Source organism: Megalobrama amblycephala, linkage group LG16, assembly GCF_018812025.1.
Source record: "Megalobrama amblycephala isolate DHTTF-2021 linkage group LG16, ASM1881202v1, whole genome shotgun sequence".
Taxonomy (NCBI): Eukaryota; Metazoa; Chordata; class Actinopteri; order Cypriniformes; family Xenocyprididae; genus Megalobrama; species Megalobrama amblycephala.
Genome location: NC_063059.1, coordinates 39,374,226 through 39,389,597, shown reverse-complemented (window position 1 = coordinate 39,389,597; position 15,372 = coordinate 39,374,226). Strand labels below are relative to the sequence as shown.

Sequence of the window (15,372 nt, the reverse complement as noted above, 5' to 3'; positions counted from 1 at the left end):
CTTACATTGTTTAGTTTACAGTTTTTTGTTTATTCAAATTTAAAATATGAATTTTAGTAACGTTGATTACTACGACAACGTATGCCTTTTTTATTTTATTTCCAAAATTAGATAATTGTACAACTTTAACATATATTTAACAGAAATGTTTTACAAATAATGCTTTGAGGAGTTTCATAGCATCATAAAACAACACTTTTAACCTTAGGTATTATATATTACGAACAATAACATTCATATCAAAGATATTAGAGAAAAATATTTTCACAAATTAAAGAGGAAAAAGAAAAAGGGTATAAATGTATAGTTAAATTAAAGAAGAGGAATTTAATCCTTTGTAAATGTCCATAGTTCTGATTGCTTTGCGGTTAGAGAGTCCTTGTAAGGTTTCAAAATAAATCTTCATGTCAGCCTTGAAATGGGTGATATTGAGTTTAATTTACTAAGTAATATTATAAGATTTAACATAAACACATGACTCTTAGATACCTTTTTTGTCATAATAAAAAATAACATATCTTTTCTCATTATTAATTTTGATTCCACTTAACATATTAAATAAATATTCCACATTGATCCAAAAGAATTTAGCATACATACATTCAAAGAAAAGATGTAAAATAGTTTCTGTATCCACTTTACAGAATACACAAGATCCAGAAAGATCATTTTTATATCTTTTTAGGAAAAGGTTTGTTGGATAACTTGTGCCATTTTGGAAAGAGGAGTGTTTCCATTGGCCACGTAATTTACGATAGCCAATAAGCATAAAGGGCGGCATTTTGCGTCATCTTGCATTTAAACGATCAGTGAACGCGCTGCTGCTGCGTCGTTATTAGTTTTGGGTTTGAGCCGAGTGTTTCAGTCAATTACATACGGTAAAACATCTCGTTTATTCATTTCTGTAATGAGACCTACTGTTATAGATTATTTCATGATGACATTTCTTCTGGCATTGTTGAAACATCAGAGATAAACCAAACCACATGTCCGCGCGCCCGTGAAGCTTTTGAAACTGTCATTCGTTCGCTTTTCACATTTTAAGGAGGCAAAAAGTTGTAAAATACCCAACATATTTAACCAGTTGAGTTCTGGACTTTCCTCTTTTTATGGTACAATTGTTGTTTTCATAAAGTATTTGTATGTGCCTGCTAGTTTTGTACCAACAGATCGTGTTTAATTGATCCGAGTGTGTTTTAATTCTAATGATAATGCTTCTGTTCTCCTGTTACTTAATGCAACCAAACGCGCTGAAAATACCCACAACATACATATAAGGATGATAAGGAAAAAAAACCTTAACTTTCAGGTCATCAAAAACGCCTCTGACGAGCTGTGTTGGGGAAAGTTACTTTTAAAAGTAATGCATTACAATATTGTGCTACTCTCTAAAAAGTAACTGCGTTACTTTTTATGAAAGTAATGCATTACATTACTACGAAAGTAATGCATTACATTACTACAATGCATTACATTACTTTGTGTTACTTTTTCTCAGCTGGGCTTGCTTATGTGTTTTTTAATAACAAAAATATATATTTTGGCAAATGATAAGGTCCTTTCACAACAAGTGAAATAATGCATAATAAAAGAAATGCATATTTACGTATGTATAGGGCGCAGCTCAAACCTTTCAGCTGTGCTGTGCTGCCACTCTTATTTCTAAATCTAATCTTAAGTAATTTTTGCTTATTGGCATGGTTGAATTAGATCATTGAAGTTCAGCAGCAAAGACATAAGTTGATCAAGTGAGATTAAATGCATAAAATATATTTGTGTAATTTAATATAGTTAATTATTCTAAGTTTGCATTTCAATGTTTTTATTTATTTTGAGGAATACCGAATGTTTTTATGCAAGTGAGATGACTAAATGCATGTTCAAATTTAGTCTAGAACTACAATAACCATCATGTTCACACAGCGCTCACAACACACCTGCACTTTGTTTCTCTCAATATGGGGACAGGAGAGCTGGCAGTCAATAAATATGAAAAAGTAACTTGTGTTACTTATTCGAAAAAGTAACTTGGATTATTATTATTATTTTATTTTATTTTATTTTTTTTGGAAATTGAAAAAGTAATGCGTTACGTTACTAGTTATATGAAAAAGTAATCTGATTACATAACTCAAGGTACGTAGTAATGCGTTACTCCCAACACTACTGACGAGTAGACATTAAACAAAAAGCATGTCCCAGCCAGGTTCGTCACTTGTGAGTAGTTGCATTGCATTTCTGTATTTGGTTGTGTTGAGAGTATTTGCAGCACATGCATTGTTGAACTGATGAGGATGTTTTCTTAATTTGCTGGGTTTGTTTTCTATTTGCATGTGTTTTCTTCAGTTGCATCACATTGAGGTTTCTTGGCCACCGTAGTGGATATATCTATTCATAAAAATCCACATTCTGTGTAGTGAATGTAGTTATCTATTTCTAGTGTCTATCATGGAGTTGAATGGGGTTAAGGAAGCAGCACTGTTGTCATGGGTAAGTCGACTCTTTCGATGCATCACACCATGACATTTAAAGACATGTTTACACTGACTGATGTTCTTCTGACAGATCAACAGTGTGTGTCCTGAGGAGCCTATTAACAAAATCACCCAGATGATGGACGGTCATCGACTCCTTAAGCTTGCCTACAGAGTGTGAGCTGTGATGTACTGATGGTCACGATAGGAATGCCTTTTCATATCTTATTACAGTAGTCAACATTTGAAGTGGATCAAAAAAGTTCATCAATGTTGTTTTAAGAACTAAGAAGTCCTAAGAAGAAGGTTTTAGGACAACTTTGATGAAAGGTTTTGATCCACTTCAAATGTTGACTACTATAGTTTACTCACTTTGATTTGAGGCATTTCTGATGCAAATTCGCGTTATTTTTTTTGTAGTCTAAACAGCAAAATACCACATGATCTTTACAAACCTAATGCAAACTAAATTCATTTTGAAATCCTGTTGAGAAAATGTATAGAAAACCAGTCATTGCATTCTGCATTTTATTTCTGTTCTAGCTTGTTTACTAGTCTAGTTTTTTTGTTACTCATTTGTAAGTCACTTTGGATAAATGCATCTGTTAAATTAGTATCTTTAAATGTGTTTGTTAATGTGTGTCATCTTGTTCTGTAGACAAGGGAAAGAGTCCCATGATGGTTTATTTTTGTCACCATCTCCTAATATGATGGAAATGCTCTTCAGCATACTGCAGGGTGAGTAGCAAACCCAAACCTGTCAGACTGATCTTTTAAAGGGGACCTATTAGGCCCCTTTTCACAAGATGTAATATAAGTCTCAGCAATAAGCAGTCTTACCTTGGCCTCACCCCCTTTGTTGCGTTTTTTGCTACGGCGTTTGAACCGGTACACGTTGTTGCTTGTGAAAACAAAATGACGGCACCATTCGTGGAAACGTACAGATTAAAGAGCAGTAATATTGTAATATAATCCCCTCCCTACATCACTAGGGGAGCGAATTGTGAGCGGCTCGTTTTTTCACATGCTTGTCGAGAAAGGCTTATCAAAACAAAGTTACTGGGTTGGTAGATGCACCGGGGACCTGATTATAGCACTTAAACACAAGAAAAAGTCAGATTTTCATGATATGTCCCCTTTAAAGAGGAACTATTATGCCATTTTAGGTCTGATAAAATAGGTTTTCATGCTTGAACGTTCATAAAACTCACTATTTTCTCCATATTCTCCATTGTTGCAGCTCCTCTCTTCCCAGTCTGTCAGTAACGCTCTGTTTAGTTCCTGTCTCTATGAAGCCCCTCCTTCTGATAAGCACAATGTGCTCTGATTGGACGGCTGGACCAGTGTGTTGTGATTGGTTAACTGCTTTGAGTGCACTTGGGAATGTCCCGCCCCTTACCATAACTGCAAGTTTCGATATACTACTAACTAACTCAACCAGGCCCCGCCCCTTTATTTTGCATATGCTTTGGGGCAGGAATTATTTAAATGAGGAATATTATGATGTGTTCGTTCCCCGAAGAAAACTCAAGACTACAATGGAGGCATTTCAGGAAGTTCAGAGACAGTATATAGATATTGAGTGACTCAAATAGCAACATTACACAAGTTGAAAATGTAACATTAGCAGTGGCTCAGTGGGTAAGGAGTTGGACTGTGGGTGGAAAGGTTGCAGGTTCGATTCCAGGTCAGAGCGACATGATGTTCAGACTGTGGTTTGTCCCAATGTGGCTGCAGAGCCGAGCAGTGCCGTAGTCCTGGACGCCACACAGAGAGATGCTGGTTCCTGCCGACAGGGCCTGTCGAGTGTTCGGGCTCCCTGTGCGATGGTTCCACACACACATGCATGTTTGCATAAACTGCTGCTTACCTTTGTTTCCTTCAACATGCAGATGACTTTCAGTTCAGCCCAAGACAAGCATCCCTCATGTTACAGAAAATCAGTCAGGGAATCGAGCTGGAACTTCAGATCGCCAAGGTATGTTTGTTTTTGCTCTGAATTAGACTCTTATTATAGATGCTATTCTTTGTTTATGATCCAAAGCGACTTGCATTGCGTTCAGAGTATATATTTTATCAGTTCATGCATGTCATGGGTTCGATTCCCAGGACCTTTTGTGTTGCTAGCACCATGCTTTAATGTTTGAACTACAGTACATTTAGTTGACCTCTGTAGACCCTCATAACTGTGTGTCAACTAATAAATGTTCTTAAATATTATAAATCCCAATAACTGTTCCTGATGTTAAATTAATTTACCCTCATTTGGAGACATTCAAATTTTGAAGTTGTTCTTGCATGTATTCAAGACTTTTCTTATTCATATAAATGTTCTATTTAAAAACATGAAAGCCTTTTACTTGGGGAATGTGTTTTTAAAATGGACATTTTAAAAAGACTTTTCTCTTTTTTTTGAGTGTGTGTGTTTGGGAAAAGCATTTGAATGTGTTCCCATATATGCTGTGTGTGTGTGCAGGTGGTGCTTGTTCTGTGTTACTGTGGTTTTACGAAGTACAACATGGTACCTTTGGACGTAAAGACAGGGGTGAGCGTTCAGTACTGTTGTTTGGACGTCTATGAATTTTCTCGACTGACTCTCTTGCTCTCTGTGTTTCTGTCAGTTGATGATCGCATCCATGTTTCGTTTTGTAGAAGATGATGCTGATGGTCTGTCATTAGACGATGAACTAAATAAATTTCTCACCAAAGCCCGTAAGTAGCCACATTATCACATTTGCTAATTTACTGTCCCTAAAATGCATCTTAATGATTTGTATTGATGTTAGACTTTTGAAGAAATCTTGTTCTTTTTATTTTTCACCATGAACTTTGCTTTAGATGCTAGTTGACGTTCTTCTCTCTGTTTCACTCCACAGCTGATGTGACCTTCTCCACCTCCAGCTGTGGGAGCAGCTGTTGGTCGCCTTTGTACACCGATGACGATAAGTCTCCGTTCATCAAGAGCGTCCAAAAACCCGCCAGATTTCAGTTTCTTGACACGATGGCCTGCAGCTTGGTCAGGTGGGTGTCCGTGCATCATTGTATCATCTAATTTTGTGGTAAACTCCACACACTACAATTCAAAATGTTTTTTTGTTTTGTTTTGTTGGATTTTTTTTTAAAGTAATACATTTATTCAGTAAGGACACAAATTGATGAAGTGTCATTTTAAAGGTCCCGTTCTTTGTGATCCCATGTTTCAAACTTTAGTTAGTGTGTAATGTTGTTGTTAGAGTATAAATAAAATCTGTAAAATGTTAAAGCTCAAAGTTCAATGCCAAGCGAGATATTTTATTTAACAGAAGTCGCCTACATCGAACGGCCAGTTTGGACTACATCCCTCTACTTCCTTCTTTAATGACGTCACTAAAACAGTTTTTTGACTAACCTCTGCCCACAGGAATACACAAGAGTTGCGTTTGTAGAGTGTGTTTGTCGCCATGTCGTCGAAACGCTGTTATTTTCATCCCGCAGTCCAATCACCGGGTCTGATTCCGGCTCAAATTGATAGGGTAAAATTAAAGACATGTTTACAATAACACTGAGCGCGTGCATCTCCACGTTATGGTAAGAGGCGTGACTTTTCCGGGCAAGGAGCGCTAAGCTGCTGTCGAATCACAACACAGGAACCGCTGGCACAATCAGAACTCGTTACGTATTTCTGAAGGAGGGACTTCATAGAACAAGGAAGTCATCAGCCCGTTTTTATGACCGTGGAAACAGTGGTATACAGATAAGTAAATTATGTGAAAAATACTGTTTTTTTTTTTTTACACGCGAAACATGAACACATGTTATATTGCACACTATAAACACAATCAAAGCTTCAAAAAAACACGAAAAACAGGACCTTTAAAGACATTTATAATGTTACAAAAGAATTCCATTTAAATAAATGCTGTTCTTTTGAACTTTCTATTCATCAAAGAATCCTGATTAAAAAAAAATGCATCACGGATTCCACAAAAATATGAAGAGCACAACAGTTTTCAACATTGATTATAACAAAAATGTTTCTTGAGCAGCAAATCATCATATTAGAATGATTTCTGAAGGATCATGTGACACTGAAGACTGGAGTAATGATGCTGAAAATTCAGCTTTGATCACAGGAATAAATGACAATTTACAATTTATTCACATAGAAAACAGTTATTGGTTGTATGATCCATCAGAAATGAGTATAACAGTTGGTTTGTCAGGTAAAAATACAAATACATGCAAAATGTCGTAGTTGATTGCTTAAAAACAAATGTGACCTTGTTGATCTTGTTGGCTTGCTTAGTTGGGGACACTTGACATTTGATATTCAACAGTGCTTTGATCTGCCTGCATTGACACTATTCTTTAAGAGCTGCTGTGCAGCCAAAATTATGTACCGGTTATCACTGTAAAGCTGCTTTGACACGATCTGCATTGTAAAAAGCGCTATACAGGGAGTGCAAATAAGGCAAATGGTATTTTGACCACATCATCCTCGTTATGCATGTTGTCTTACTCCAAGCTGTATAGGCTGGAAAGCCTACTACCAATTAAGCATATTAGGTGATGTGCATCTCTGTAATGAGAAGGGGTGTGGTCTAATGACATCAACACCCTATATCAGGTGTGCATAATTATTAGGCAACTTCCTTTCCTTTGAAAATGGGTCAAAAGAAGGACTTGACGGCTCAGAAAAGTCAAAAATAGTGACAGAGGGATGCAGCAGTCTTAAAATGCCAAGCTTCGAAGCTATGATCGAGACAAGTGGCAAGCCGCTCATTCAAAATAGTCAACAGGGTCGCAAGAAGCGTGTGGAAAAACAAGGCGCAAAATAACTGCCCGTGAACTGAGAAAAGTCAAGCGTGCAGCTGCCAAGATGCCACTTGCCACCAGTTTGGCCATATTTCAGAGCTGCAACATCACTGGAGTGCCCAAAAGCACAAGGTGTGCAATACTCAGAGACATGGCCAAGGTAAGAAAGGCAGAAAGTCGACCACCACTGAACAAGACACACAAGCTGAAACGTCAAGACTGGACCAAGAAATATCTCAAGACTGATTTTTCTAAGGTTTTATGGACTGATGAAATGAGAGTGAGTCTTGATGGGCCAGATGGATGGGCCCGTGGCTGGATTGGTAAAGGGCAGAGAGCTCCAGTCCGACTCAGACGCCAGCAAGGTGGAGGTGGAGTACTGGTTTGGGCTGGTATCATCAAAGATGAGCTTGTGGGGCCTTTTCGGGTTGAGGATGGAGTCAAGCTCAACTCCCAGTCCTACTGCCAGTTTCTGGAAGACACCTTCTTCAAGCAGTGGTACAGGAAGAAGTCTGTATCCTTCAAGAAAAACATGATTTTCATGCAGGACAATGCTCCATCACACGCGTCCAAGTACTCCACAGCGTGGCTGGCAAGAAAGGGTATAAAAGAAGAAAATCTAATGATATGGCCTCCTTGTTCACCTGATCTGAACCCCATTGAGAACCTGTGGTCCATCATCAATGTGCGATTTACAAGGAGGGAAAACAGTACACCTCTCTGAACAGTGTCTGGGAGGCTGTGGTTGCTGCTGCACGCAATGTTGATGGTGAACAGATCAAAACACTGACAGAATCCATGGATGGCAGGCTTTTGAGTGTCCTTGCAAAGAAAGGTGGCTATATTGGTCACTGATTTGTTTTTGTTTGGTTTTTGAATGTCAGAAATGTATATTTGTGAATGTTGAGATGTTATATTGGTTTCACTGGTAAAAATAATTGAAATGGGTATAAATTTGTTTAAGTTGCCTAATAATTATGCACCGTAATAGTCACCTGCACACACAGATATCCCCCTAAAATAGCTAAAACTAAAAACTACTTCCAAAAATATTCAGCTTTGATATTAATGAGTTTTTTGTGTTCATTGAGAACATGGTTGTTGTTCAATAATAAAATTAATCCTCAAAAATACAACTTGCCTAATAATTCTGCACTCCCTGTATAAATAAAGGTGACTTGACTTGACTTGATTGTACTTCTGGAAATGTCCGCCCTAAGCACCGCCTCGACTACACAAAATGCTTTGACTATGAGTGAAAGCGGCAGCCGTGCATCGATTCCACTGCTTGCCGCGTCCTGTGTTAAAGGTCATTAACTCTTTCTCACATCTCCAGCTCTCCAGTGCAGGATGTATTGAGCACACCACAATTGTTGAAAAGACTCAGAAAAGAACTGGCACATGGGCGAGACATGAAAGATGCGCTGGAGAAAGAACTGGCCAATCAGATCAACATAATCTCAGAAAAAGGTATAATTTATGCTGTCTGGAGTGAATGACATAAACTCTGCTGAAAATGTGGTTGAATTTCTCCCTCTTTTCACCCACAGAGGGTCTGATTATCCAGCTGCAGCATAGGGTGGACCGAATGCTGAGAGAACAACGAGAACTGGAGAAAGACCATAAAGATGCTCTGCTGGAGCTGCAGGAGAAGAACGAGAGGTGAGGCGCAAGAAGGTTAAGGTTGAGTAAGCATGTCTCCTCTCTTCCCAGTCTGTCAATAACGCTCTGTTTAGTTCCTGTCTCTATGAAGCTCCTCCTTCTGAAAAGCACAATGTGCTCTGATTGGTCGGCTGGAGCAGTGTGTTGTGATTGGTCAAGCGCTTTGAGCGTGTTTGGGAAACGTCCCGCCCCTTACCATAACCACGGGTTTCAACACACTTCTAACTAACTCAATCAGGCCCCGCCCCTTTATTCTGCATATGAATTATTTAAATGAGGAATATTGTGAGGGAAGAAAACTCAAGACCACAATTGAGGCGTTTCATGGAGTTCAGAAACACTGATATAGAGAATAACTCCTGCTGGAGGGACTTTTGTAGATCATTTTCATGCTCAAACAGCAACATTACACACTAAAGAAAGTAAAATTCTATGGAAAAAAAAAAAAAAAAAAAAAAAAATTGCTCATTGGTAGTTCATGTTAGTTAGTGGATTAACAATTTTGTTTTTTGTTTTCTTGTACAGTCTTCTCAACAGAGTGCATGAGGTTTTGAAGCAGTGCCAAGATTTAAAAACCGAAAATCGCCAGAAAGAGAAAAAAATGCATGAACTCAATGGAGGAGAACCAAACTTTCTCTGCTCAGGTGGGATACTTTTATACTATTACTTTGTTTTTATACCCCCCGCTCTCACTCTGGACTCATCAGGTGTGAAACGTCTTCGCTCAGCTGGCGAGAGCCGAGGAGGAAGTTACCAAACTCACGATGGCTCATGAAACGTCACAGGCCGAGTGGAGGAGCAGAAAGGAGTTTCTCGAGCACGAGTTGAACAAGGCCGTCAAACACAAGGTATTTATTCATACCTGAATGTATGTCACTTCATTTTGTTAAAGGATTAGTAATTTGCAACCTTGTCTCTTATCAGGCTTTGAACAAAATCGAGAGCCTTCAAACTGAAGAAAAAGTTCAGGAGCTTGAGAAGATCATCAGGGAACTTCAGGCCAGGATTTCAGCTCTTTCCTCAGAGAGTGACACTCAAATAAGTGCTATTAAAACTGAGATGAAGAATCAACAGCTGAAGTCTGATAGGCTTAGAGCTCAGCTGGAGCTGAAGCTGGAAAAACAAAAGACCGGCATTCTCACTCTTAAAAATCTTGCTCAACAATGGGAGCAGCGGAATAAGGAGCTCCTGGAGAATCTGAAGATATTATTCAAACAATTACAGCATTACAGCAGTAAATACCAGGAGTCACAGGAGATCAGGACATCTCTTGAGAAAACCCTGCAGATGGAACGAGACCAGGCGAAGGCCAAAGTGAAAAGCTACTGAATGGTTTACACTGATTTCTCTTTCTGTAGTTTTCAGTTTAGTTTCACATGCAGCTGTTTGTTTCAGGTGGACTTTGCTGAGAAACGTCTGCAAGAGAGGATGAAGATGATCGATGACCATGAGGACGTGAGATGCAGAGACAAGTCTAAGAGTATGTATTATATAATGACATGCGTGTGTCTGACCATACATGAATCCACAATGCTAACTTGTATAAAGAGTTTTTTCCCCCCTCCATTTCCTGAATAGTAGCGTTTCTACAGTAACTTGCAATTTTCACTGGTTTCAAAACGCACAACACATCATTCGTTTTCACTTAAATGTAATGCTTTAACTTTTGTGACATCCTCAAAAACTCCTGAGATTCAAAAGCCAATTCCAGTGACTTCCCTGTTATGACTTGCCTGCGCTCAGCTGTCATTTTGCTCGTGTTGGATGCGTCAATGTCACATTTGCATAGGCAGTACTATTTGGTTTCATGATTGGTTGACTGTCAAATTTAAAATCTTAAACGGAACAATAAAATAACATTATTAACCAGTTGATGGTAATTCAGAACGATTAAACTTGATTTCTTTTCAGTTTTTGTTTGTTAAAATTGTTTGATTTAAAAAGTATGGCTGATTTCAAATGTTAAAGGTGCCCTAGAATTAAAAATTGAATTTACCTTGGCATATTTGAATAACAAAAGACATACACTGAGTTTCAAACTCCATTGTTTTCTCCTTATATAAATCTCATTTGTTTAAAAGACCTCCGAAGAACAGGCAAATCTCAACATAACACCGACTGTTGCGTAACAGTTGGGCTCATTAATATGCATGACCCCAATATTTGCATATGCCAGCTCATGTTCAAGGCATTACACAAGGGCAGCCAGTATTAACGTCTGGATCTGTGCACAGCTGAATCATCAGACTAGGTAAGCAAGCAAGAACAATAGTGAAAAATGGCAGATGGAGCAATAATAACTGACATGATCCATGATATCATGATATTTTTAGTGATGTTTTGTAAGTTGTCTTTCTAAATGTTTCGTTAGCATGTTGCTAATGTACTGTTAAATGTGGTTAAAGTTAACATCATTTATTACTGTATTCATGGAGACAAGAGCTGTCGCTATTTTAATTTTTTAAACACTTGCAGTCTGTATAATTCATAAACACAACTCCATTCTTTGTAAATCTCTCCAACAGTGTGTAATGTTAGCTTTAGCCACGGAGCACTATCAAACTCATTCAGAATCAAATGTAAACATCCAAATAAATACAATACTCACATGATCCGATGGATGCATGCAGTATGCATGACGAACATCTTGTAAAGATCCATTTTGAGGGTTATATTAGCTGTGTGAACTGTTTATGCTATTCAAGGCAAGCGCGAGCTCCGGGGGAGGGGGAGCACGAGAATTAAAGGGGCTGCAACCTATATATCGGTGCATAGTTAATGATGCCCCAAAATAGGCAGTTAAAAAAATGAATTTAAAAAAATCTATGGGGTATTTTGAGCTGAAACTTCACAGACACATTCAGGGGACACCATAGACTTATATTACATCTTTTAAAAAGAACTTCTAGGGCACCTTTAAAACAATGGGTTTTTCATATCAATTTGGACCCTTTTCTCAGAATCGCAAGTTGTCATAGTTTGGTAAACTTCTATAGTGCTCAAAGGAATATAATTTTTACATTCCCATTTGCTCCAATAGCAAAAGAAAATGGTGATTTGACAGTTTTACGAAAGTTATCAAAAGATTATGTTGGTTAGAAGTGGAAAAAGATGTCAAATTTGCTGTCGCTTCCTCAGGCATTGTATTATAACAGCAGCATTAACTAGTTTAATGTTAACACAAAGTATAGTGTCATAAATGTACATTACATTTTTAACAATGAAAATATTAAAATTGCTATTATTTTTTTTCCGTTATAAACTGTGAGAACGTGTCAGCACAGTCTGTAAAATGGGTCCAATGGGGGTCTTGACCTTGGCATTAAAGGGATAGTTCACCCTAACACGAAAATTAAGTCGTCATTTACTCACCTGGTGGTGTTCCAATGCCATACACCCTTTTTTCTTTTTCGGGCTGCTCATGCTCGTCCATATAATAACAGTGAATAGTGACCAACATCAGACTTTTTAAAAAAGATGCAAAAGTATCACAGAATGGTCCCATGCTACATGTGCTGTCCATTTGAAGTGTTCTGGGGCTATAATGTTTGGTGAAAAACAGGAAGACATTTAATGTATTATATAATAAAAAAACAGACCTTGGCCATTGGTCTTCTGTGTACGGCATGCATTTGTGAGACTCTATCTGCACCGCAGTTCACTCTGACTCGCCCAGATAAACACACAAGTTGTGAAAAAATTAAGATTAATTCAAAAAAATGACATGAAATGCAACACCTTAGAAATCCCAAAAAAGTATCCGTGCATTTTCTTCACTGAGTTGACTATCTCTGTTTGTATGACTGTCAGAATGACAGTTGACAGATGGGAACGCTATAACTTCTTGTTACGACAGACACAACAGATATATTCACCTCAGAGAAGAATGTACATGGATTGTATGTCATGTCACATTTTTATTCATATTCATTTCTCACAACTTTTTTTTTTCTGGGTGAGTCGGAGTGAATTGCGGTGGTGATAGAGTTTCACAACGCACGCTGTGAACAGAAGACTAATGGCCGAGGTCAGGATTTTTGTTACACAACATTGTTACTTTTTTTTTTTTTTTTTTTTTTTCATAAATCATATAGCCCCCAGAACAATTAGAATGGATGGACCATTCTTAGAATAGTATTGGACCATTCTGTAATACTTCTAAAAGCTTGATGTTGATCGCTATTCACTGCCATTTATATGGACCAGTGCGAGAGGGACTTTTTTTTTTTTTTTTTTTTTTTTTTTTTTTTACAAATTCACCTTTTGTGGTTCGAAAAAGAAGGGTGTATGGCATTAAAACAACACCAGGGCGAGTAAATGATGACTTAATTTTCATTTTAGGGTGACCTATCCCTTTAAAAATTTCTGACGTAGATAATACATATGTAGTTGTTATAGTGCCACTTTGCACTTGCATGATTCACAGAATAAACACGCCTTACAGGTTCGCAAGCGGCCAGGATTCTATCTGCATGGAACACCTGACACACCTGAGGTACGATCGAACGAGAATTTTAAAGGAGAATTTTCTCTAACCCTATAAAGCATACTGTTTCATATTTGATACACAATTTAAGACCTCTACATATTTTCAACTTTGCTGAAAAAGTTGTTGCACACAATCTATTACATGCCTTCTGTTGCCTGTTTGACAGTTTAGACTTTAACTAACTTTGATAGTTAAATAACTTTGATATTTTAGTAATTATTTCAAAATGAACACTTAATGGACTGAAGCAACTTAGGTTTACTTGATTATTCATCCGTTTTTCTTTCTTTTTTTGAAAAATCAGTGCATCAAATATGATCCTCAGGCTTTTGAAGAAGGTTTATTTGTTTATCTCTCAATCATCATTGTAATGCATTGCATTATGTATTAAAACTACAGAGCTTTGCTCATAAAACTAAGCATTTAAACACATTGTTGTCAGATGGAGTGACGACTGATATTTGTTTAATGCCAATAGTAGTCTGTTATACTGTTATGAAGATCTCATTAATTTATAATTGCAAGCATCAGAATTTCATCTTACTTTCTGGCCATATAAATTGAGCAAAATATGCAATTTGGTGCAAATTATGCAGTTTAGCCCTTTGAAACTGAGGTGTTTTCCCCTCCATATTCTCACTAATATCATACGATATAATCCATGAATTATATCAAAATATCTTACAATGATCCTGATGTATCAAATATGATGCTCAGCAAAAAAACATGTATGCAAACTTAGTCTAAAGGTTCAATAAACTTCCATTTCAAAAAGTTAGAATTAGAATTATCTCATGTCAAGCTTTAAAGGATTAGTTCACGTTCAAATAAAATTTTCCTAATAATTTATTCACCCCCATGTCATCCAAGATGTCCATGTCTTTCTTTCTTCAGTCGAAAAGAAATTAAGGTTTTTGATGAAAACATTCCAGGATTTTTCTTCATATAGTGGAGTTCAATGGGCACCAAACGGTTGAAGGTCCAAATTATAGTTTCAGTGCAGCTTCAAAGGGCTTTAAACGAAGGGCTTCAAAAGGGCTTCAACCGTTTGGAGGCCATTGAAGTCCACCTATAAGGAGAAAAATCCTGGAATGTTTTCATCAAAAACCTTAATTTCTTTTCTACTGACGAAAAAAGACATGAACATCTTGGATGACATGGGGGTGAGTAAATTATAAGAAATTTTATTTGAAAGTGGACTAATCCTGTAAGGAAGTCTTTTCTGAATGATGTGCAATCCTTTGCATCATCTTCATCCATGTGCTGCTGCTGAAGAAGTTGGCGAGCTGCATCTCTCGGACGGCGACAGTTAAGAGCCGGCATGCCAACAGACTTTCAAACTCTCAGGTAGAGTAGTTTATATAAGTGCACACACATGACATTCACACATTCACATAATTCTGCCTTTCTCTTTTCATCTCTAGCCTAAGCAAAAGCAATCTGTGATGTTCATGATTGCTAATACGCCAAAGCGCAGTGGTGGAGGTAGTTTGCTGCGGCGAGGCCTCAAGCTCCGTGAAGACGCCTGTAATACTCCCACAGTGGCCAGCGCCGCTAACGGCAGATCTCCTCGGTTCTCGGCGCTGAGAAAATGTCCCCGCAACAAGTCTTCCAAAACCTTCAATGCCAAACAGGTACAAACAGCATGAAGCATGAACCACTAGAAGAGGAAAAACTGAGACTTCAGTTGAGCTGGTAGATCTCAGATTTAGACTAATGCATGGTGAATCGGCACAATATTTAAGTCTACGTTTAAAAAAGGTATTTTGTGTGTTTAGGGAGAGCAATAGAAGTAACTGTGAGACGGTCTGTCCTGAAGCGTTTGCCTGTATGTATCTGCTGTTAGGAGGTAATGCCTCGTTTTATTGTGATTCATGAACTTTCTGAAACTGCCTTCTCTTTCCACAGGTGAAGTCCAGGATCATTTCTGGACAAACCCTGGATTTATTTTTA

General features: G+C 37.7%; 1 protein-coding gene and 1 non-coding gene across 4 annotated transcripts; both read left to right on the top strand.

The window, feature by feature from the left end:
• The first annotated feature begins 780 nt into the window (after window positions 1-780).
• Window positions 781-10,086, top strand: LOC125248663 (nuclear mitotic apparatus protein 1-like). 3 transcript variants are annotated; one of them, XM_048160765.1, is made up of 13 exons: window positions 781-878; window positions 2,441-2,490; window positions 2,566-2,651; window positions 3,133-3,212; window positions 4,367-4,452; window positions 4,951-5,019; window positions 5,096-5,186; window positions 5,351-5,495; window positions 8,605-8,738; window positions 8,819-8,930; window positions 9,456-9,574; window positions 9,659-9,778; window positions 9,855-9,996. In XM_048160765.1, exons 2-12 carry the CDS (start codon window positions 2,449-2,451, stop codon window positions 9,703-9,705), a joined length of 1,011 nt encoding a protein of 336 aa, XP_048016722.1. In that variant the 5' UTR covers window positions 781-878; window positions 2,441-2,448; the 3' UTR covers window positions 9,706-9,778; window positions 9,855-9,996. The 3 variants fall into 3 exon arrangements, with proteins under 3 accessions (XP_048016722.1, XP_048016723.1, XP_048016721.1); XM_048160764.1 differs by lacking the exon at window positions 781-878 and adding an exon at window positions 981-1,083 and having other exon boundaries at window positions 9,855-10,086; XM_048160766.1 differs by lacking the exon at window positions 2,566-2,651.
• Window positions 4,187-4,315, top strand: LOC125249805. Its single transcript, XR_007180658.1, has one exon. It is a non-coding gene; the product is annotated as a small Cajal body-specific RNA 14 (non-coding RNA).
• Window positions 10,087-15,372: the final 5,286 nt, after the last annotated feature.